Source organism: Chionomys nivalis, chromosome 2, assembly GCF_950005125.1.
Source record: "Chionomys nivalis chromosome 2, mChiNiv1.1, whole genome shotgun sequence".
Classification (NCBI taxonomy): Eukaryota; Metazoa; Chordata; class Mammalia; order Rodentia; family Cricetidae; genus Chionomys; species Chionomys nivalis.
In genome coordinates, this window is record NC_080087.1 from 126,494,938 (window position 1) to 126,518,232 (window position 23,295).

The 23,295-nt window shown below is 39.0% G+C and overlaps 1 protein-coding gene across 1 annotated transcript in view; it reads right to left on the reverse strand.

Moving 5' to 3' along the window:
• Positions 1-23,295, reverse strand: part of Spag16 (sperm associated antigen 16) — a 931,645-nt gene that overhangs the window by 888,666 nt on the left and 19,684 nt on the right. Inside the window, exons 4-5 of the mRNA XM_057761301.1 lie at positions 15,121-15,239; positions 9,026-9,163 (exon numbers count right to left, since the gene is read on the reverse strand). Of these exons, the coding sequence (XP_057617284.1) occupies positions 9,026-9,163; positions 15,121-15,239 (257 nt within the window). The remainder of the gene's footprint in view (positions 1-9,025; positions 9,164-15,120; positions 15,240-23,295) is intronic.

Below are 23,295 nucleotides of genomic sequence, written 5' to 3' on the forward strand. Positions count from 1 at the left end.
ATACTCATAATACTGAAAGTATTTGTATCTCAAATTAAAAAAATTCATAAAGTTTTATTAAGAACAAGATAAGCAACCTAATCAAAATTAGGTTAATGGCTTAAAAAAAAAAAAACACCAAAAGGGCAGTACCAATACCAAAAATACCAAAGGATCAAAAAGTACAAAATACTGTGTTCATTATCACCGGCTCTTAGGAAATCAAACATGAAAAACACAAGCTGCCCCTATCAAATCTCTAAAAGGCTAACGGAGAAAAGACTACCAATACTGTCAGGGGCTAAAGCCTCTGGAATCCTAACACACCTCAAGGGAGGAACTAATGAGCCTAAAGTCAATGCTGAAGAGTAAACTGGGGCTCCTTATAAGGCACATTGATTAAATTGACCCTAAGACTGTATACAAAAGCAATACACACATTTCCCAAAAGTACATGGATATAATGCGTGAATATAATCATAATAGCCAGTCACTGGAAGGAGAACAGTGAAACAAGATTGACCAAATCACTATAACAATGATTATAAACCACTATATGCCAGAAATGGCTGATGATCCCAGAATCAAAGGTATACTGCATAGACTTAAGGATGCATGTGAGATAGAAAGCAAGCACACACACAAATTCCATGTTCCATTATGTTTTTGTTTTTAGTCTATTGTATGTATGTGTGTGCATATAATATGCACAGAGGGGACGGAGCATGTAGCATGTCATGAATGTGAGCTTTGTGGTGTCTGTTCACTCCTTCTGTCTTTGTGTTTTCAGGATCAAATGTGATGCACACTTCTGGGAGACAAACACCTTTTCCTTGCTGGTCCATCTCACCAACCCTGAGGCTTTTAAATAAATAAAATCAATCCACGGTAGAAGGAGTCAGAGCATTGATTGTTACTCGAAAGGATGAAAGAGAAGAGACATTTCTGGGGAGATGTGAAAGTTCTGAACTGACATGGGTCATCCATTTGTCAAACATATGAAGCTAATATTTGTCGATTTGTTTGTGTAAGTCATAAAAAACCATAAAATCGTAGATGATAACAATGGCATAGGATAGACTTGGAGACTCAAATGAAAGAATAAAAAAGATGTGAAAATATCTGGAAGGCCCATATGATTCCTTACATTGTACTATTTCCTCCCTATTGTGATAAAAATACAACACACTCTAAACTATTTTGTACGTGTCTGTGCATATTTACACGTATTTGTGTTTGCGTACTTGTGTGTGTGTGTGTGTGTGGTGTAGGTCAAAGGTCAAGGCTGGCTGTCATCTTTATTACTCTCCAAATTTCTTGAGGCAGGGTCTCTTACTGAATGGACCTGCTGATTCATTTTGGGGGACATGCCAGTGAGACGCAAAGTTCCACCATCTCTGACTCCCTAGCACTGGGGTTATAGACACAAGCTGCTGTGCCTGGCCTTTTATGAGGGCTTTGCATTCAAAAAGGTCATTATGGTCGCCCAGCGAGCACTTTACCAAAAGAGTCATCTCCTTTTAAAGATCTAGCCTTTTAAAGTTTCAGGTGTATAATACACTAGTGTTGACTATGATAATTTATTTATTTTTTTATTTATTTTTATTTATTTATTTTTATTTATTTTATTTATTTATTTTTTTTTTGGTTTTTCGAGACAGGGTTTCTCTGTGGCTTTGGAGCCTGTCCTGGAACTAGCTCTGTAGATCAGGCTGGTCTCGAACTCACAGAGATCCGCCTGCCTCTGCCTCCCAAGTGCTGGGATTAAAGGCGTGCGCCACCATCGCCCGGCAACTATGATAATTTTGACTGTCATAAATTCACATTAGTATAACAAAGTGTTTATGTGTGACTGAATCGTTTCACTTAGTGTATTTCCTCAAAATTCATTTGCATCACCACACATTGCAGAACTTTCTCCATTTGAAAGGTTGAGTAGGAAGATTCAGTAGTAGGCTGGTTACCATTCTGAGTTCTGAATGTCAGAGTAATATTGTATAATTGTACAATATACATCATTGTACAATGTGTCAGTGAACAGTTAGGAAGATTCCACATCTTAACTCTTACCAGTTGTGCAAAGAGAAATGCTAATTTTTCTTTGGGATCCTGATTTCAATTATTTTGGAAATTACTATAGCTCATGTAGGTGGTTCTGCCTACATAACGATATTCTATATGGTTTTCTAGTGTTATTACCTCATTTTGTATTCCCACTAACAGTATATAAGGCACTAGCCAATAGCTGATATCACTGGTTTTGTCTTTATTTTTTTATAATGGCCATCTTTTAAAAAAAATATGTAATTTACGGTTTGTTTTCAATTTGCATTTCTTTGATGATTAGTGGCACTGAATATTTCTTCATAAACCTATTGCTATTATTTGTCTCCTTTTAAGAGCTCCCTAGTAGAATATTGGCCATTTTTAGACAGGTTCTAATTTACTTGCCTTGATGACACTGCTTTTGCTTACTCTTGACTTATATGAATTTATGAATATATATATAAATATATATATATACACTGGATATACATAAATATATATACTGGATATTAGCATTTTATAAGTTATATGACTGGCAAATATTTCCCTTTGTTTTAATTCTTTTTCTCATTGTGGTGATTCTTTTTAAAGTGCCAAAAGCAACTTAAAAAACAAAGAGTTCACTTTTGGTTCACATTTTGAAAGTACAGTCCTATCACAACAAGGAAGTGAGGGCAAAATATTCACACCAAGTCTGTAGTCAGAAAACAGAGAGAGATAAAAGCTTAACACATGTTCTCCTTTTAATTCAGTCCTAGATCCTATCCCATTAGAGACTGGTACTCAAACTTAGACAAGACCTTCCCTTCTCCACAGAACACTTTTGGAAATAATCTTATAGATACACATAGATGTGTGATTCCATAGTAATTCTCAACCCAGTCAAGTTGGCAATAAAGACTAGCCATCCCATAACTTCACCCCTTGTCATCATAACACCTGAAATCATGACATTAGATTATACTATTCTATCTCTGGTCCCTAAAGTCTTATTCTCATCACATCATGCAAAATTAATTAGTACATCTCTAAGTGCCCCACAATTTAAAACGATCTCAATGATATTCAAAAATGCAGACTCCAAGCTCCCTTCTGAGACTGAAGACAATCTTTGCACTATAAACTCATGTACAATCAAGATATAGATGTCTAATGTACAACAGCACAAAATAATATACCCATTTCAAAAGAGAAAAATAGGAACTTAGGCAGCACCAGCTCAAAGCAAGAACAAAGCTTGGTAGGTAAAACACCAAATCCTGCCATTCCACATCTGGCATCTGGAACTCTCCTGTGATGAATATAGAATGTCTTTCTCCATCTCTTTTGATTAATTTTAGTTTGAATTTTAGTTTGTTAGATATTAGGATAGCTACACCAGCTTGTTTCTTCAATCAATTTGTTCCTAAAATCTTTTCTCAATGTTTTACTCAGAGTTACTGTCTATCTTTGCATCCATTTTGTCAGTTTGTGTCTTTTTATAGGTGAATTGAACCCATTGATATTAAGAGATATTAATGACCAGTGATTGCTAATTGCCCATTATTTATGGTTTTGTTGATGGGGTGCTAGAGTGTGTGTGTTTCCTTTCTTCGAGATTTGCTGGTGTTTTCTGTTTTCTGGATGCAGCAAATTCCCTTAGGTTGGAGTTTTCCTTCTAGTACTTTTTGTAAGGCCTGAACTGTGAATAGGTATAGTTTAAATCTGGTTCTGTCGTTGAATATCTTGGTGATTGAAAGTTTTGATGGGAATAGTAGTCTAGGCTGGCATCAAATGTCTCTTAGTGTCTGCAAAATGTCTGTCCAGGATCTTCTGGCTTTCAGAATCTCCATTGAGAAGTCAGATGTTATTCTGATAGGTCTGACTTTATATGTTACTTGGCCTTTTATTTTGCAGCTCTTAATAATATTTTTTTATTCTGTGTGTTTAGAGTTTTGATTATTAAGTGGTGAGAGAAAATTTTTTGGTCCAGTTTATTTGGTGTTCTGTATTCTTTTTGTATCTTCATAAGTATCTCCTTCTTTAGATTAAGAAATTTTTCTTCTATGATTTTGCTGGATATATTTTCTGTGCTTTTGAACTGGTATTCTTCTCTTCTTCTATCCTATTTATTTACTTATTTATTTATTTGGTTGGTTGGTTAGTATTTTTAGGCCAGGGTGTCTCGATAGCTTTGGAGTCTGTTCTCGAACTCGCTCTGCAGCCAGGTTGGTCTCGAACTCACAGAGATCCACCTGTCTCTGTCTCCCGAGTGTTGGGATTAAATGCATATTCCACCACCACCACCCAGCTATCCCTATTGTTCTTAGTTTTGGTTTTTCATGATGCTGCAGATTTCCTGGATGCTTTGTGCGAAGACATGTCGGATTTAACATTTTAGTTGACAAATGAACCTATTTCCTCTACCGTATCTCCAATGCCTGAGAGTCTCTCTTCTATCTCACGCATTCTGTTGGTTATGCTTGTAGTCCCTGTTCGTTTACCCAGATTTTCCTTTTCCAGAATTCCCTCAGTTTGTGTTCTTTATTGCCTCTATTTCAATTTTTAAGACTTGAACTGTTTCCTTCATCTGTTTGATTATTTTTTCTTGGCTTTCTTGGTTTTCTTTAAGGGATTTATTGACTTCTTTCAATGTTTTGTTTGTCTTTTTTTGTCAATTTCTTTAAGAGAATTTTTTATTTCCTTATTAAGGGCATCTATTTTCTTCATAAAGCTATTTTAAGGTCATTTTCTTCTGCGTCACCTACATTGGGATGCTCAGGACTTGCTGTTATAGAACCACTAGATTGGAATGGTGCCATATTGTTCTTTATGTTGGGTTTGGGGTAGCTATAGGTGCAGGTGTTGATTATTTCTCCAGTTTTGCAGGTAGAGCCTTTGCCTCACATCTGAGATTCTCAACAAAATTGTCTGGGCTCCCATGGTCTTCTGTAGATCCATCTCTCCAGCACTGTCACCTACAGTCAGATCTACTCTATGCTTCTCTGTGTGGATACTAAATGGTTCCAGCATCTCCACCAACCTGGCGTTTTCATTGCAAAATAGGTTTTACCTTTTCAGCCTTATATAACGGACTCTCAGAGTCTCCTTGCAGGAAGTATGCCTCTACCACACTGCTGAGACTCAGACTTTCTGAGACTTTGGTGAAAGCCTTTTTGGCCACCTTACTCTTGTGTATTTCATGCTTAACGCCAGCACCATGTAGATGATGTGTCTATGTGGTGCCAGTTCAGATTTTGTATGCCTTCACGGACTGTCCCGGGGAAACACTTTTCTTTGGTTGCCACTTTGGAGCAGGGAACCCCGTTAGAACCTTTCTCAATTAAGGATCTCTCCTTTCAAATGAATTTGTGTTTCCACAAGCTGGAACTGTGACAGATGAAGTCTTGCCTTCTGGGTACCTTTCCTTTTGTCCCAGTGCAAAACGCTAGATTTATCTTTGATATGGATAACCAATTTAAATATTGTAGATGCTGTGATAGTCACCAGGAACTGACCACAGTTGAGGGTAGGCATGCGTACTGCCCAACAGAAAACCATACACTTCCTTAAAATACTGAAATTTTAGTGTAATTAAATGTCATAGTTCTTAAGCATGAACACTGTAAATGACAAGTGTGTGTCACAATATCAAAATACTGCCCAGCTTGGCCACTCATCATTCCTTCAACTTTAAACTGACACCGCTTCCTCACTAAATTATGTGCCATTGTGTTCCAGTAGTTCCTTCCACAATAGTTGGCAGTAACTGTGACACTGTATAATTGCTACACTGCCTTGGTATTTCTTCTCAAACAAATTAGCCCATTACTTACTAGTCCAGTCTCTAAAGATTCCATGACTAAGACATAATACAACCAAATTCTTTGCCAAAATGCAAAATGAATGGACTCTACTGAGTTCCTGACAGAGTTTGCCTCTAGACCTCATGACCTTTGCTCTACTATCTGGATCTCTTGAGTTTCTTGTCTTTCAAGCTCCCTATAGAATTGTTTGTTAACTTCTACCTATCATATTCTAGGCCTTCTTTGGGTCAGAGCACCAAAGACCTTCATGTTCCTCTTACAAACCAGTTCTAAAGAACTAACACCACGTGGTCAGGTTTATTGCAGCAATGGCTCCACTTGTCAGGGCCAGTGTTCCCCATTGGTTACTTTTCTGATGTCTGAAGACAAACACCTGCAAGTACCGTGCTGGAGTCAAGGCAGAAAAGGAACAATGGCGGGAATATGAAGCCACTCGTCACATTGCATACACAGGCAGGAAGCAATGCAAGATGAATGCTCACTTTCTCCTCTTCATTCAGTCTAGGGTGCCAGCCTGTGGGATGACGTCCCCCACACTAAATGAAGGTCTTTCGTGCTCATTTTGGTCATTCTGGCAACACTCAAGACCAAACAAAAGTGTATTTCATGGCAATTCTAAATCCATTGATGTTGCCATGGAGACTAACCTTAACAATCCTCTTCCACAGTGTATCCTTTGATTTTGTGTACATTATAAGGGCATGTTGGACATATGCATGGCTTTGTGGACATACAGGTACCAAAAGAGAACAAAAAACATGTCCCTTCTTTCTACACCTTAGTCTCATAAGATCTTTCTTTACTTGTGTTATGGGAACCCATAGTTAGTCTGGCAGTCATGATGTCTCCCCAGCACCACCACTGTACTGGATTATGGATGCACATGTGGATATGTCTAGCCATTAATTTTAGTCAATTCATCATTAAATGCCAACTGTTTGATGAAGAATGTCATATGACGTATCTATAAGCTGACTCTCTTCACCTATTAAATAATTGGTTTTATCTATGATTACCCAGCCTTAACAAAGAGCCTAATCCTAAAAAAGGAAGCATTTGACCAAATTCCATATAGAGAGATTCATGTTTAGCACAAATACCCTCATAAATCTCAGAGAAAATCTAGGTTCCTAAGATTAAGTTTTGAAACAAATGTATATGAATGCTATTTCAAATCCCATTCATCTTCTGACACTACTTTAGTGGAAACAGGCTATGGGGACTGCTCAGCAAATGGTGCTACAGAAGCACATCAGGCTGAAGATTCACTCTGTAAGCACCAAGCATCCCCTAGGGCCAAGAGGCTTTCCTTCAAATTTCCATGAGAGGATAGCAAAGCAGATACAGTCTGCAGTCTGCTTACTTCCTGTTAGACTGTCTACCAAGTCACAGTAACCAGAAACTATTAAGGGTGAAACCACACTTGAGAGTTCAGCAAATACAAAGAAACATTTCTATTGAGTTATGGCTGTTTTAATTATGACTTCTTTTAACATTAAAACAACAATTTGCATGAGTAAAAACTTACATAATTTCAATTACAGTTTTTAATATACTATTGAATAAATACCCTGTAATCAACAATGATTACTTGGTATTACGGGAGTAAAACACATTGCCTAAAGTGGCTGTGTCTACTCAAAAGCAAATTAGCAAATGAAAACCATAACTCAAAGGAGATGAGGGATGAAACTGTTCCAGGCAGCACTATGAGAAATGGTCTACATCAAATTCCCATTGGCCAAACTGTCTATTCAAAGTCACGGCGAGCAGAGATGCAGATGGGAAAACCCTGCTGAAATGAACAAAGTGCAGATGGTTCTAGCGGTGTGTTCTTGTGGAGAATCACACACATCTTGGTAAACCATCAAATTCTACGTGGAAAGATGAGATGGGCATAACTGGCCAAGTACTCCTACAGGTGCCCATGATGCAAGTCAAGGAGCATGTAAACCCTTTTATCTACTGCTGCTTTTGTATTTAACGAAAGGGCTACATTAAATATTTCTTTCACTTGACAATACAAAGATATGTTTATTTATAGTCATTTTTAGTATATATTTAAATATTATGCTTCTACAGGGTGGTCTTATTACTCTAATTGTTGTGTTATTGTGCTTAAGAGAGAAAGATTCTCCTTAAATATGTCAAATAATAATGGGTGGATAAAAAAACATTACTTCTCTTCCAGAGTTAAAGATTGATTTTCCACGTCGCACTGTTAGACATGAGTAGATTCTTCCCAAGCCAATACATACACTTAGCGTTTTGTTGGAAACACGATGGCTGGTTCACCAAAAATCTATGCCTTCTAGTTGAAGGGACCTTTTAGTTGAAAATTTCTAGTTGTTAAGATTCTCATCTGTGCCTAGACATTATAAAGCAAGGATGTCCCTTCTGGAATTGTTTTTAAGTTTTCAGAATAAGATATGTGTTAATAAAATAATAAAGTGAAAAGGGTACTACCTGTTTCAAGTGAAAAGTAAGTTAGTAAATATGGCATTGCCATCATGGAAGCTTTTATTTAAAAATTATGCATACACACTGGGAAAACAAAAATTATATTAGGTGGTTAACAACAGGAAAAGGGTGAGACTATGGATGTTGATACTTCCTTTGTTAATAGAATATCTTTAAAGAAAGCTTTAAGGCCTACAGAAAACTTAATCAGAGGGTCCTTAGAAGTCCCATGTGCCTCCCACCCTTATATGTGCATTGCCTGTCCCACCAGAGCAAGATATTTGTTACCACCCAAAATGCTTAGCTAACACTATTCTTTGTGAGGAATTTAAAGACACTGACATTATCCTACTAAGACTACATTAGTCCCATCCTTACTTCTACTCTTTCTATTAATTTCATTATTATTTCTGAAATTAGTTCATTACACAAGAGAAAATTTCACAACCCACAAAACATCATCACACACATAGGAAAATGCCTTTGTAACAAATTCACCATCTGCTACAGACGCCTAGTATTCCACTCCATTGGTGAGCTATGCTTGGCACAGACTCCAGTTTCCTGCTCAATTAACTCACTTGGGAAGCTTTCTCATCCTCACAACCAAAACTCAAATATTATCCAGTGATCCAGAATTAAATTTCTCAAACAGTACATTGCATGTATCAGTTTAATTCATCATTATTTTTTACTTCGTCTAAACAAAAAAGAAAAATGTAATATTAACATACTCAGCTGCCTGTTTGACACGTTTCAAATCTTTCTTCAGGTTTTTGTTCTCACTCTCTAAAAACATCACCTGGCTGTAGACGTCTGGAACATTCCCAAGGGCTCTGAGGTCAGTTTCTCCCTTCTGTATTAACTCATACCTAGGACAAATCAAACAACAGAGTTTATCTGTTTCTGACTTTTAAAAAATGATTATGTATAATTCAACATCTCAGCCCTGGGGAATTTGATAGAAATTAGTTGCTATATTCTAAGTTAAACCAATATTAATATATTGTTAAGATGAAATTTCAGTTAATCTTTTAAAATACAACAGGTCGTCTGTGTTCCACATATCTAGTTACTAGGAAGAATGGCACAACTCTCTCAGTCCTTACAAGCAAGGAATTTGTACTCTAGCAAAGGTGGTAATACGTTCAGGAAAGCAGAAAGAATGGAGGAGACAGACTGGTAGGCATTTGTACTGTTTTGTATACAGTAGCCATGACCGACAAGTGTGAGTAAGAGAGACTCCAGCAGAGACCTGAAGGACAGGAGGGATGATGCCATGTGGGTCCCTGGAAGAGGAGCACCCGAGGCTGACAGCAGGCAAATGCAAAGGCCCAGCGATAGAGACATCTTCAGCATGGACAAGAAACAAAGGCCCAGAGATAGAGACATCTTCAGCATGGACAAGAAACAAAGGCCCAGAGATAGAGACATTTTCAGCATGGACAAGAAACAAAGGTAGTATTCGTAGAACAGCAGGAACTGAAGCCAGCAAAGTGAGCAAAGGAGATGTCGAGAAAAGTCAAAACTAAAACAAGGAGCCATCATAAAAGGAAATATTTCACTCTGGATCAAGATGGGACCATAGGAATGTCTAGGGAGAAAGAAAACAGAGATCAGATTTAGGTTTCAAAAGGGTAAATCTATTCCAAGAAATGGATTCTAAGGGAACACGTGGCACAACCTGCAAGAGAGAATGGTAAGCAAAGTGAAATAAGCAGAGGTTATAAGAGGGAAACTTCTGGACATGCTGCAAAGGCAGTGCTAACAGAAATCACTGGGGAATCATCTGTCAGGTATTAGCAAAGACACAGGGCAGTGATGGCATCCAGGTTTGGTGCTCAGTAATAGACAGCCATTTACATAGTGGGAACAAAGACAGTAGGAACTGGAGAGTTGACCAAATGTAGTGTGCCTAGCAGACATTCGTGTGAAGATAAATGATGGATATACATAGTCCAGGGAACAGGCAAAGCAGGCGACTTAAACTTGCATTTCATCAGTATATAAATGATGTTTTACAATCGTGACACTAGAACAGACTAGGTCAGCTAGTGATGTCACATAAACAGTAAAAGACGCCTGGGAATAGTTCATAAAATACTCCATTGCTTCAAGGGTGGAATGAGGTAAAGGAGGAAAACACTATCATAAGAATCTAAGGACAGAACAATAATGGCATCTATGAGAGGGATGGCCAAGGGGTCAAGTGAAGAAAAAGTTCCAAGACAGAAGAAATGAATGCTAATGGAAACAAATGAATGCTCACCGAAGTTTGGACCAGTCACTGGAAGAGGCAATGTGAAAGTCACTGTGAAATGTTTCAGCAGTGTAAAGGATGAAAGTCAATCTAGAGTGGGTGTGAATAGGAAATAAGAAAGGTACAGCCACCTTTGTAGGAAAACATGCCAGTGACGGAGAGAATGGAGAATGAAGATGATCTTCGACAGGAAGCAGAGCCAGGGAACTCTCCCCAGGTACTATGTCAGATATGGCTGCACACCTGTGTGCTTCTGGCCACAATCCAACAGGGAAAAGCCGAGACAGGAGAAGACAAATGAAAAAGCAGTGACCTTGAGCCGGCAGGATCTGGATTCTGGCAGGCAGAGGGAGTGGGCTCCAGAGGATGGCCTGTGTGCTTCAGTGTGCTGGCAGGAGAGACAGAAGGCCTGATGAAGGACCAGCAGGTGGGAGAGAGGGGGATGGGAGGTGTGGAACTCCTATTTTCTCAGGAAGATAAAAAGGCAGTGACTGAGGAAGACACAACCTACGCCAAGTTGAAGAAGTTAGTGCTGACCTTGTAATTACAAAATGGAGAATAGATACAAATCTGAGCTTGAAATCAAGACTCATGGTAAGCTCACCCAGTTACAAACCAGGAACTGAAGTTAAGAGAGTGGGGTTTAAGATCAGTCTGGCCTCGCTGACTTTGCCACTTACTGGCTGTGACTTGGTGACATTTACTGTGGCAGATTTCTCATCCTCTCTAAGCCCATTCCCTCATCCATGAAATGAAGAGATGTTAGTGGCTACCTGCCACACACAGTTGTTGGGAGAAATGAATGCTGAATAAGAACAGACTGCTAATAAAAATGATACAAAGTGAATTCTCAAACAATTAATTACTCTAAGACATCACCATTTTAACTATTTTATGCCATTTACATTTAAATAGTATATTTATTATTTGTACTAATTTTTAAGCTAAATATTCCCCTAGAAGTCTGACTTCTGCAAATCTTAGTACATAATCCTACCCACATATATTTAATCGCTCAAATTTGGCATACTCTGAGCTGTAAGAGTGATCACAGTAAATGTATGGCATTCCTGTGTTTAACTTAATGGTGACAGGGAGATATTGCTTACATGACACATAACCACAAGCCAACTTCTCATCAATGGAAGAAGCATCAGTAGGTTTAAATGGCGAAGGAAAAACTATCTGCATGGGGTTTAGTGAGAGTCGGTATGTAGTCACATGTGTATGTAGTCACACTGTACACACTTTCTACACATGCTGAAACATGTGAGAACTGTTTCAAAGTTAATCTTAATTCTGAGCTTTGACTTTAAATAAACCTAGTCTGATGAAATAAGTTGTAACTATATGGACCATAACTAAGTCATTACAGTACACCAAACTGTATTGGCCAAAAGCTGCAGTATTTATCTCTGTTCATAAATTAAAGGAATACACACTAATTTATAATCTCCTCAACCGGGAACAAATTAAGTTAATAATTAAATGCTTTAAATAATTTCATGTCTTATTACCCTTGACAGGATTTTAGCACAACCCTATCTTCAGGGAAATGGTAGGAACAGAGGCAAACTGAGGTGTACCCAGATTGAAAAGGAAGTAGGAAGGAAAGAAAGAAGACCGTGCTTCGAGCTAGCCATGGTGATGACACACAAGCGACTGAGTCCGTGAGACAGACGCAGTGTGCGGGACAGGACGTGTTTGCAGAGTCGGAGTTCAGGGCTCGCAAGGGTACCCTGCTCTTTTCTCACTTTACCCTCGTCAGTTTCAGAGCATCAATTAACTTTACACCTGAGTACATCTAAAGGAGACAAAACAGCATCAAACAACCAGAGTGGCAGCAGGTTAGTACTCCACAAGCAAATCTCTACCACACCGGCATACGTCTCTAAATACACACACACATATAGCTATATTAAATATATAGTATGCATAGACAAATCACAGAAAATAAGTTGATAGCTGTTTTTGGCAACTCTGGAGTACTAATAATTTAGAAATTGTAAAACTCCTTTCTGTTCTGCCATTCCCAGACACCCTGATGTGCCTAATTAATTTTGCTTTCATAAGATTTTCATTTTCAGTACCTATGAGAAATCATGGATTTATTCCAATGAAATTTTATTCACAAACAAGAAATAGGCCAGATGTGGCTCCCAGGTTATACATTTGTGACACTGGATTTAAAAGATATTCTGCATTTATTGTTTGAAGACTCGAAGAACATAAGTCAAATATTACTGCCCAGATTATGCTGGTACCTTTTTTTTTTTCTTTTTTTTAGCACAACCAAACAACAAGCCAGTACTTTTATGCTTTTGTACTTTTGGTTCCTTTTGTTGGAGAACATGAATTTGCAGAATTTTCATATGGTTTGGGACTTGCCTTTCTGCATTAAAAGGACATTCAGTCAACATGGTTGGCTGAATCATGAGTAATTGGAAGCTAAGAGGATAAGCTCTATGTCCGGCCAGCATGAGCTGCACAGCAAGCCGTGTGTCATACATTAATTTAAACTAATGTGTCTACTAGTCTTGAATTAGAACCCTACTGTATGCAGCATAGCTACAGTTACTGATCAAATTCAAACTAAAAGTGAAAATAATTACCCAGTTATGGGAATAAGTACAAAGCAGCAGCTACAGACTGGGATAGTGAACCAAAATACTATTAAGTTAATAAATATACATTCATAAGTTTTACCTTTTGTTTACAATATAATGTTAAATAAGTATGTTTCTTGGGAACTCCTTATATCCTAAGAGTATCATAGTTTCCTGAAATTTTGTCTCATGAATCAGATTGCTACCTTCGACAGTATGATTACAATCATCTACTCTTTAAGAATATATTTAGGATATGGAAAGGTGGTTCAAAGGGTAGATCTGCCTATCACACACACCTGGTTATCTGAGTTCAATCCCCAGAACCCACCTATAGTTATGGGAATGCTGACTCCAACTAACCTCTCTATATGTGTGCCATGGCAATACATGTGCACAAACTAACACATGCACACATTCACACATAATAGTAACAAAAAAGATTTTGACTTAATCAATATAATATTTGAATCATAATTCCCTTAAGGGAGTCATTATACTTTGTAATAGTTTAACATGTTCTTGAAAGACATAAAAATAATTAAATCATACTAATTTTTCATCTAATTAGCTATATTTTAATCACCTACCTGCATTTCTAATTTATTTGCAATTATTTCTTTAGGAAAATTTGTGCAAAATTTCTTTTTAAACTGTGCACAGTTTCCAGGTTTAAAAGCAGCATTCTCCTCTTATTTCCAAACACTCCATCTGTTAGTCTGTTGTGAACAAACCTCAGTTCTCCTCATAACTGTATATGTGCAGTCAAAATAATGAAGTTTGAAAAGAAATTGGGGTGAGGTAGGAGTTGGGAGTAGAGAGGGGTGTCAATACAATGCCAATATTATTTTCAAAATTAAAAATAAATAAATGAAACTGATTAGTTCTAGGTGTATAAGTGGACCAAGAAAGCGAAAAGTAAATCTATGTCACAGACAAATTTTTAAAAATTAGAATTCAGTTACAAAACTCCATAAACATCTTTTGTATAGAAGTCCACTCTCTATAATATGCAATATCTAGTAAAAAAATAACACTTGCTTAAAATCTATCATTTACTATTTTTAAAAAATATTAGGAATCCAAAGATGATTGATGTTATAGTAAAAGAAAAGATAGCATGCCTGCTCGTTTTCACAATCAATAAGACATTAAATTTTTTTTCTAACAAGAAAATCATATTAGGGTAATATTTGAAAATACAATTCAATTTAGTTCTAAATCAAATAATTTTATTAGAAAAATCAATCAGCTGTATACATAGAGAAAAATAATCTTTATTATAAATAAAAGGTAAGTAGTGTTAGGGGTTATGTAAAGAAACAAAAGGATACTATTATAAATTAAGGAAAAATAAGAGAAAACTATTTCCAAATTAGCTTTTTGCTGTATAACTCCAGAAGACATTTCATTCCCTTGATCACTTGAAAGGAAGCTAAGTTTGAAAGCTAATGTTGAAAAGGCTGTGGAACAAAGCTTTCCTGGGAAAGCTCCCCTGACTGTGATGGTTTCAGCAGAGATAGGAACGATTTATCCCACACATGGAAGTTCACTCTGATGGTGCTGCTGTACACTGCCAGAATCTGCGGTCACCAGAAGGGTGGACCTCTGGTGGTTTTGGTAGTTGGTATGGGAAGATCCCTCTTAATGATGGACAGGACCGTGACTTGGGTGGGAGACCCTGCACAGTGTCCAATGGAGAAAGTGAGCTGACCACGACCAGGCATCCAATGGCCTCTTCTTCCTGACAACTGACAGTGTGACCCCACCGTAATGACTGTAAATAACATCACATTAACTTGAACTGGCCCACAAATAAACATTTTCTTCCCTAAGCTGCCTTTATTTTTTTATCATAGCAACAATAAAAGAAACCAATGTGCTTATTACTGCAAAGTCCTTTAAGAAAGCTAAACTTCCACCTGTAAATCTGCTGACATCACCTCTCCACATAAGGGCTTACCATTCGGCCTGAAAGCAGTCCAGAGTTCTGGTCATTTCCATTTTGATCAGGAAATTACAGAGAAAGTCTTCTATGGCTTCGTGTACTACATGCCTTGAAGGAAGAACAGTTTTCTGCTCCTGAAATTTAAATGCACAATTATTCACTATGCAAATGTCCAGGTTTTTATTAAGGGAACAGGTAGCTGTTCACTTACTCATTTTGTAATAACTTTTTCCTTAAATATTACGTATTGTCTTAAAAACCAGGAATAAAACATTAGTGAAACAAACATTTCTATTCCCAATGCAATAGTTTAGTAGGTAGAAACATAATATGGATAACCAGCTGTGTGTGCTTATTCCACACACTCTGACAAACAATAAGTATCTAGGAATATAAGGGCAGACTCTCAAAGACTGGGGAATGCCAATCTGTGGTTAATGTGTGTGGAGAGTAATGTACTGTGCAAGAACTGTCACAGAGGAAGACTTCACTGAAAGAGTGATATCTGGGCCATAATCACAAAGATGTCAGCCCAAATATTGAAATGACGAAAGATCAAAAGCCTTAGGCCAAGTTTTCAAAGGATCAAAATCAAAATCTCAAAACAAAATTCTGTCAAAAAAAAAGTTCTTTTTTATGTTTAAAATGCATTTGAGGGACTAGTTTGGTCCTATCCTTGTTCCCTGTCTGGCTAGTGTTGGTGAGCTCCCATTAGCTCAGGTAAACTGTTTCAGTGGGTTAACCCATCATGGTCTTGACCCCCTTGCTCATATCCGCATTCCTTCCACTCTTCAGCTGAACTCTGAAAGCTCAATCCAGGTCTCCGGTGCAGGTCTGTTTCCATAAGTTGCTGGATGAAGGTTATATAGTGATATTTTGAATGGCTGGGGCAGACTGAGGAGCAACTGACAGTGGCACCAGGATTTATCCCTACTGCATGTACTGGCTTTTGGGGAAACCTATTCTCTTTGGATGGATAACTTGCTCAGCCTAGATATACCTTGGACAGTCCACAGAGCAATATGTCTTACCCTCTCTGAGGATTGGATGGGGGTTGGGTGGGAGGGTATGTGGAGGGAATGGGTGGAGAGGAGGGAGTGGGAACTTGGACTAGTATGTATAATAAAAAAAGACAGTTTTTTTTTAAAAGTGAATAAATAAATATAAAAAGGTATTTGATTCACTTGTTTCATTCTTAAAAAAAGATTTATTTATGAAAAATAAAATATAAAACAGTTCAGAATTCATTTCATTCAAAAAGTAGGCAATATTGTATATTTCCTTAGTATGAAATTTTAGATATGATAATGCCAGTTGTGTGGGTATTCACTATGAATAGACAAGGTATATTTATTAGAAAAGGGATCAGTACAAAAGGCACAGATGTGTCTCACTAGGAGGAGTGAAGTCACTGGAATTCCAAAGTCTAAAATCCTATAGTCCTTAAAGACATCTGTAAAAGACAAGTTGAGTCACCAACACATCATGTGATCAACTACAGAACCACAAAAAAATGGGATAGTCATTGATGCAGACCTCCAAAAGACATTTTTCTGTTTACTGAGGAGGTTCTGGAATTCTGTTACTCACACAGCACTCACATTCAAAACACCAATGTTCTAAGACATTTTAACTGGTGCGGGAGAATTGTCTGTATTCTGTCAATCATGTTTTAAATAAACACTGATTGACCAAACAGGAAGTATAAGCGGGAAAACCAGACAGGAAGAGAAATGATACAAGGAGAACAGGAGAATTCTGGGAAGGAGGAAGTTGATTCCTTCCACTTCTGAGCACTCCTGCCCAGACCACCTAAGCAGCAGGATGGGACCTACCCCACTGAAAAAGGTACTGAGCCACATGGCTAACATAGATCAGAAAAATGGGTTAATCAAGATGTGAGAGTTAGCCACTGAGAGGCTAGAGCTAATGGGCCAATCAGCTTATAATTTATGGAGACCCATAAACAGTTGTGGGGTACTGGGCAGGACAAAAACCCCAACAACAAGCAGGTCCCCAATCATTGTTACATTTAACAGAGTTCTACTTTTCAAAAACTCATAAACAAATTAGCCTTCTAAAAAACTTTACACAGTTTATACCTCCAAGTGAAAACTGGGTGAAAAATGAGATACATTGGAGTGTGAATTCCCTATGGAGGATGCCATGCTCAATCTTAATGCAAGGGGAAGGGACTTGGTTCTGTCCAAACTTAATGTGACAGACTTTGTTGACTCCCCATGGGAGTCTCTACCCAATGGAAGGAGCAGATGAGGGGTTGGCTGGGAGGGTGAGGAGAGGGAGATTGGAGGAGGAGTGAGAGGGAGAGGTGCAGTGCGGATAAAACATAAAATTAAATTTAAAAAATAAATCAAAATTAAGAAGAAGAAAAGTAGATTGTGGGCAACTGTAAACACTCAGTCCTCCAGAACATCTACACATGTGTAAACATTAACTGTATTCTGAGACCTTATGTCACTATCATTATCTGCTCTCTCTCCTTCAGGGCAGAAGTCCTCAGAGAATACATTCACATTCTTCTTTTGTATGACTTCTCTCTCTTTTCTCTTTTTCTAAAATTCATTGTGTACCAAGATGAATATCCCACACTCCATTTTTGCATTTCCTAAGCAATGTTTCCCTGCTGTGGTGGACGGTGGAAATCCATTCAGCATGCTCACACATCAAACCAGAAACCCAGCAGAAACACAAATAAGAATGGACAGCAACACCACGGTGTAAATGTCTTCCTGTGGTGCTAACCACGTGATTATTTTCAAACCAAGCAGTGACGTGGCGGGCTTCTTCAGGAAGATACACCTAGCATTTCGTGATCAGGAAGAAAGGCCAATGCAAAGAAATGACCCACTTTTATTTATTATTATTATTATTTTTTTTTTTTTTTTGGTTTTTTCGAGACAGGGTTTCTCTGTGGTTTTGGAGCCTGTCCTGGAACTAGTTCTTGTAGACCAGGCTGGTCTCGAACTCATAGAGATCCGCCTGCCTCTGCCTCCCAAGTGCTGGGATTAAAGGCATGCACCACCACCACCCGGCAATGAATGAGAGTTTTCCTGATCCATCTTATGTAGCCATTCCACCTCCCTGATATTGCTGGAAACATGCTGGGCTGACCAGGAAAAGCCAAACACTGATGACCTCCTAAAGTTTGCTCTTAGAGGCCTTGATTGCACCTAATTTTAAATCTATCTTTATGACTTGGAGATTCATTTTGAATCCATTTTGTTCTGCAAAGTTCACCAATCCACAAATTATAATTTGTAAAATGCTTCACTTTCTCCAGTTACTAACATAGAAATAAGCAGATGTGGTCTAGAATTTCAGAGTCCGGCAGGAGCATGTAGTTGACTTAAAAAGAACAATAAATAAAACTTGACAGATAGTGACAGTTCTGCTAACCAGGGTAAAGCATGCACAAGTTCCACCTCAGTTGGCAGTAAGGCAGCGTCCACGTTCCTCAGCCATCAAGTCCTCTACAGGAATAGTTAGTTCACCAGGTGTGTGCCTTGTGATGCTGGCTCAGTTTCCACTCCTGCAAGCAGCTTATATTCAGAAGGCTGCTAACCCTGCCAGACTTGCAGTTTCTGCTGGGGTGAACTTTTTGAAGAAAGCATGGAGTAACGAATGAAAGGATAGAAATTAGTGCACAATTAATTCAATGTGCAACTGTATTGGCTAGTTGCTATGTCAAGCTAGGGTCATCTAGGAAGAAAGAGCACCAACTGAGAAAAATTCCCTACCAAAGTGGCCAATGGGTAAGAAGCCTGTGGGGCATTTTCTTGATTGATGTGAACGAGCTCAACCCAAAGCAGATGTTGCCACCCCTGGATAGGTGGTCCTAGTTCATTTAAGAAAGCAGGTTGAGTAAGCACAGGGGCAAGCCAGTAAACAGCACTCCTCCATGGCCTCTTCAGATCCTGCCTCCAGGTTCCTGTCTTGTGTCGCTGTTTTGACTTTCCCAGATGATGGACTACAGGCAGTTAAGTAAAATAAGCTTCATCCCCGTAAGTTTCTTTTACTCATCAAGCTTTATCACGGTAGGAGAAACCCTAAATAAAACAGAAATTGGTACTTGGAACAGGAAGTGGCTGTGAGAAGACAGAGGAATTGCGGCATTTAGATGTTAGGCTTGAAAAATCATTGAGTACTCAGGAGCTCGCTGTGGGTAGTGCCGCCCCAGGCTGATGTTTCAGATGCCTTGAGTAAGTAGCTGAGGAGGCCAGCAAGCAGCGTTCATGCCTCCACGGCCTCTGCATCAGCTCCTTTCTCTAGGTTCTTGCCTTGATTTCCCTCAGTGATGGCCTGTGATGTAGAACTGTAAGCTAAAATTCTTCCCAATTTGCTTTTTGCCAGAGTTTTATCACAGCAAGAGAAACAGTAAGACAGCCAATATCCTTTGCAAAACCAGAAATTCATTAATTCCACGCTCAGAATTTAGCTCTCCATCCCTCTTATGCAGTCTTTTTCCCTACAGAGATTGTGGTTTTAGGGATTTGAGCTTTCAAGACTTCACCAGTCAGGACAGTGTCCTTATGAACTGGGATTAGCACTGGATTGAAGCGTATCTGAACAGAATCCAATATCAAGGTCAGACTCTCATCAGCAATTACAGAGGTGCTGAGGCAAGAGAAGACTAGGTAATCTGAAGAGCCCAGAGCTCCCTTTCCACACAGCACAGCGAAGGACAAAGAAATGAAGAGACCTGTTGATTCTTTCAAATATCATTGAATGGCACTACAATTTTGGTACCTTGTGTTTTAGAAATACTACAAGAGGAACAATGTGTAATGTCAGTACTAGAGTCTGCAGTGGAAGCAAATGAGTCTGTCAACTCCATATGAGCGTAGAACGTAACCACAACCATTTGTCATCGTGCGGTCCGTGATGACTTTCACACCGCATGGGAGAGCCGAGCAGTTGTCACCAATACTTAAGGTGTTCAAGGCCCACAAGTTTAGCTATCTTCACAGAACACATTTTAGATACCTGTATGAGAAATGTGGAGGTAATTAAGAAAATAACAAATAAAATTAAACAAAAAGAAGATAAAACTGCATTGGGAAGTGTGATTATTAATTATGATCGTCAACTTGGTTAGAATGAGAAGGGTCTGGAGCTACCAAAGCACACTTTCAGCTATATTTCTCAGGGTGTTTTCAGAGACAGTAAACTCATGAGGTCTCTGGCCTGATAAATGTTTAACTCACTTATGGAATAAAGCCATGACTATTTGTTGAGAGGAGGGGGAATTCTGGAAGTACTGAGGCCAGAAGTCACTGGAAATGTATCTGGAGAGCTTTACCTTGGCCTGGTCCCTTGCAACTATGGCTCCACTCTGCTTCCTTCCCACCATAAAGTGAGCTTCTTCACCGTGCCTTCCCTTCCATGTTAGGCCGACACCTCTACAATTCTAAGCAAAAGGAAGTTTTCCCACGGAAGCAGTTTGCTCAAGCAGTCTGTCACAGCTACGGAAAACCTAACACGGTAAATGCACCACTGGCTTTCACGTCATTAACGAAAACTTATTCGCTTATTTTACGACTGTTGGGAAAGAAGGCCTACAAAAACTCAGTAGTAGATTTATTCCCTACTTTTTTTCCTCAACTGGAAATGTTACATAAGAAGTACAGGATGTTTACAGAGAACTGCATCCAGGGTAAAAGAACTGTCATAGTTCCAAATAGTCCCTTTCAAAACTCCTGTACAAAACTCAACAAAGATGCTCAGTCCTCCTAGTTGCTTTGATATTTTTAAGAAATGAAAAATTGAAAGTTGGGACCAGGATTTATCCCTAGTGCTTGAACTAGCATCTAGGAGCACATTCCTTTAGAAGGGATAGTGCTCAGCCTAGATATGGGAGGAGCGCCTTGGTCTTGCCTCCAAAGTGAAGTGTCAGACTTTGTTGACTCCCCATGGGAAGGCTTACCATTTCTCAGGAGTGGATAAGGGAGTGGTGGTGCAGAAGGAACAAGAGGGGGAGAGGGAGTGGAAATGGGGATAGCTATGTTAAAAAAAAAAAAGAGTGGATTAAAATAGAAAAAAAATGGAAAATTGAGATAAAATTTGAAACCCACAAAAGAAAAAATCTGTCAGGGGCTACAGAAATGGTTGAAGGAGTACTCACTACTCTACCAGAAGACCCAAGTTCAATTCCCAGTATCCATGTGGGGTAGCTCACAACCACCTGTAACTCCACTCCCAAAAGACCCCCATGCCTTCTTCGGGTATCTGCAGGTACCTGCCCTCATGTGCATATACCCACACAGACACATACACTTAATTAAAAATAAATCAATTTAAAACAAATTGTTATAAATATGGTTATGGTAGAAACCAGTCACTTGGACTATCATTCCTAAAACAATTTTTAAACATTATGTAACAATATCTGACCCGCTCCATAATTAATATCATTGGAGATGCAGAAAGAGCTAAGGACAGTGTGACTGGGGTCATGTCATTGTGGTATAGTATTTACTAGCAAAGAAAGACTGTATAATTGCTAGGTAAGGACTCAATATTATTTCTGAAAATAGCCATTAATTAAGTAATAATAAATGCTTCATTCTTTTTGTTCAATAAATGTGAAACATTGTTTTTGCATAGTATGTATGAGATAATGAATTAGGAAAACAAAGAAGAGTAAAAAAGCATCCTAAAGGGAGGGCGTAACCTGTAGTTTCTAAAAATGCCCATGAAGCTGCTACAAAGTGTGTGCATGCATTCTCGACCCTCAGGAGGGCTTACACCTTGCTAAATTATCCAAAAATAATCTACTCACTTGGACCCAAAAGTCTACTGGAAAAAAAAGATAGATTTAGATATAGTTGGAAAACTAGCCTGAAGCATACCAAAAGTGAAAGGCTACAGAAAGTGAAGATTCAAAACGATAAGAAATACAGGCCCACTCATGGCCTAGGTAGGCAGGAAGCAAGCAGGCTCTTGGGGGTGCCACTGAGATGAACAGGTCTATGGTGCAGCAATGGGAGAGAAGTCTTAAGGTTCCTTCACTGTGGAGACAACCCGTTCTGAAGACTGAAGATACAGCAACAGTGAGGAACAGGATAATATGGCAGCCTACACTGCCACCTGGTGCCATGTGACTTCCAGGCCTGTGCTGCTACCAAGCGCCATGTCTGAGTTTGTAACCTTACTACAGCCAGGGTCCGTGTTAACTTCCATGGCCTTTGTTATCACCAAGGACCATACAGATGCCCAAGGTCTGGACCACCACCTGAGGTCAAGCTGATGTCCAAGGGCCATGCTGCTGCCAGGGACAAACTAATCCAGGGACAAACCAATCTGGGTGGCCTGCACTGCCACCTGAGGCCATGTGTGGAGCTGCAGCCAAGGGCCATGTGTGGTTCTATTGCCCAACTGCATACTGCCAGCGGCCACAGGACAGCTGGATCTGGGGGCCTGGGTACAAAAGTGGTCCTGCCCCTCACCAGTCAACTTAGCAGGTTAGTGGCTTCGCTGCTGGGAGAGCTGGCCCTAACTCTGAATGGAGAACTCCCCCACTCTTCACCAGCTGCCACAATTGCAAAGCTGCCACACGCTGAAGAGTTGGCCCTGACCCTTACCTGAGGGGGACGATCCTGGTGGAGGCTGGGAATGATCAAGTCAGCTACCACCCAGGCCCACACCCAGGGCTTTGAGCTAGGCCACCCCAACATGTACCCCATCCAGGACCTCCCGGAGCTTGTGGAGGGAGCAGTTCTGTAGAACCATAGTTACAGTATCATTGCAATGAACATCTGCAAATAAAGCTGTTTGGGCCAAAGAGTATCCTGTGTGGCACACAGCTTCCAAAGCCGCTAAGACAGAAGAGTATATGATGGCAAGACAGGAAAGACAGAGGAGCAAAATAATTGCTTTTCATTCTTGGGAGGGAGGAGGCTACAATGGTGGAAGGCTGACATGGAAGGACTGGAAAATGGTGAAACAGGTTACATAATGTGAAATACCCAAAGAATCAATTTTAAAAATGTTAAAATAAAGATAAGAGATAAACTAGAATTTTCACTTTGAAACATTTTTAGAGGGGAAACGAAGGAAGCTACAGAGAGATTGTTCATATGAGTTATACAAGAGTTATCATATGAAAAATTAAAATCTGAAATATATACTTATATGTCTTAAAATAATCACAATAAAAGTTTTTTATAGTGT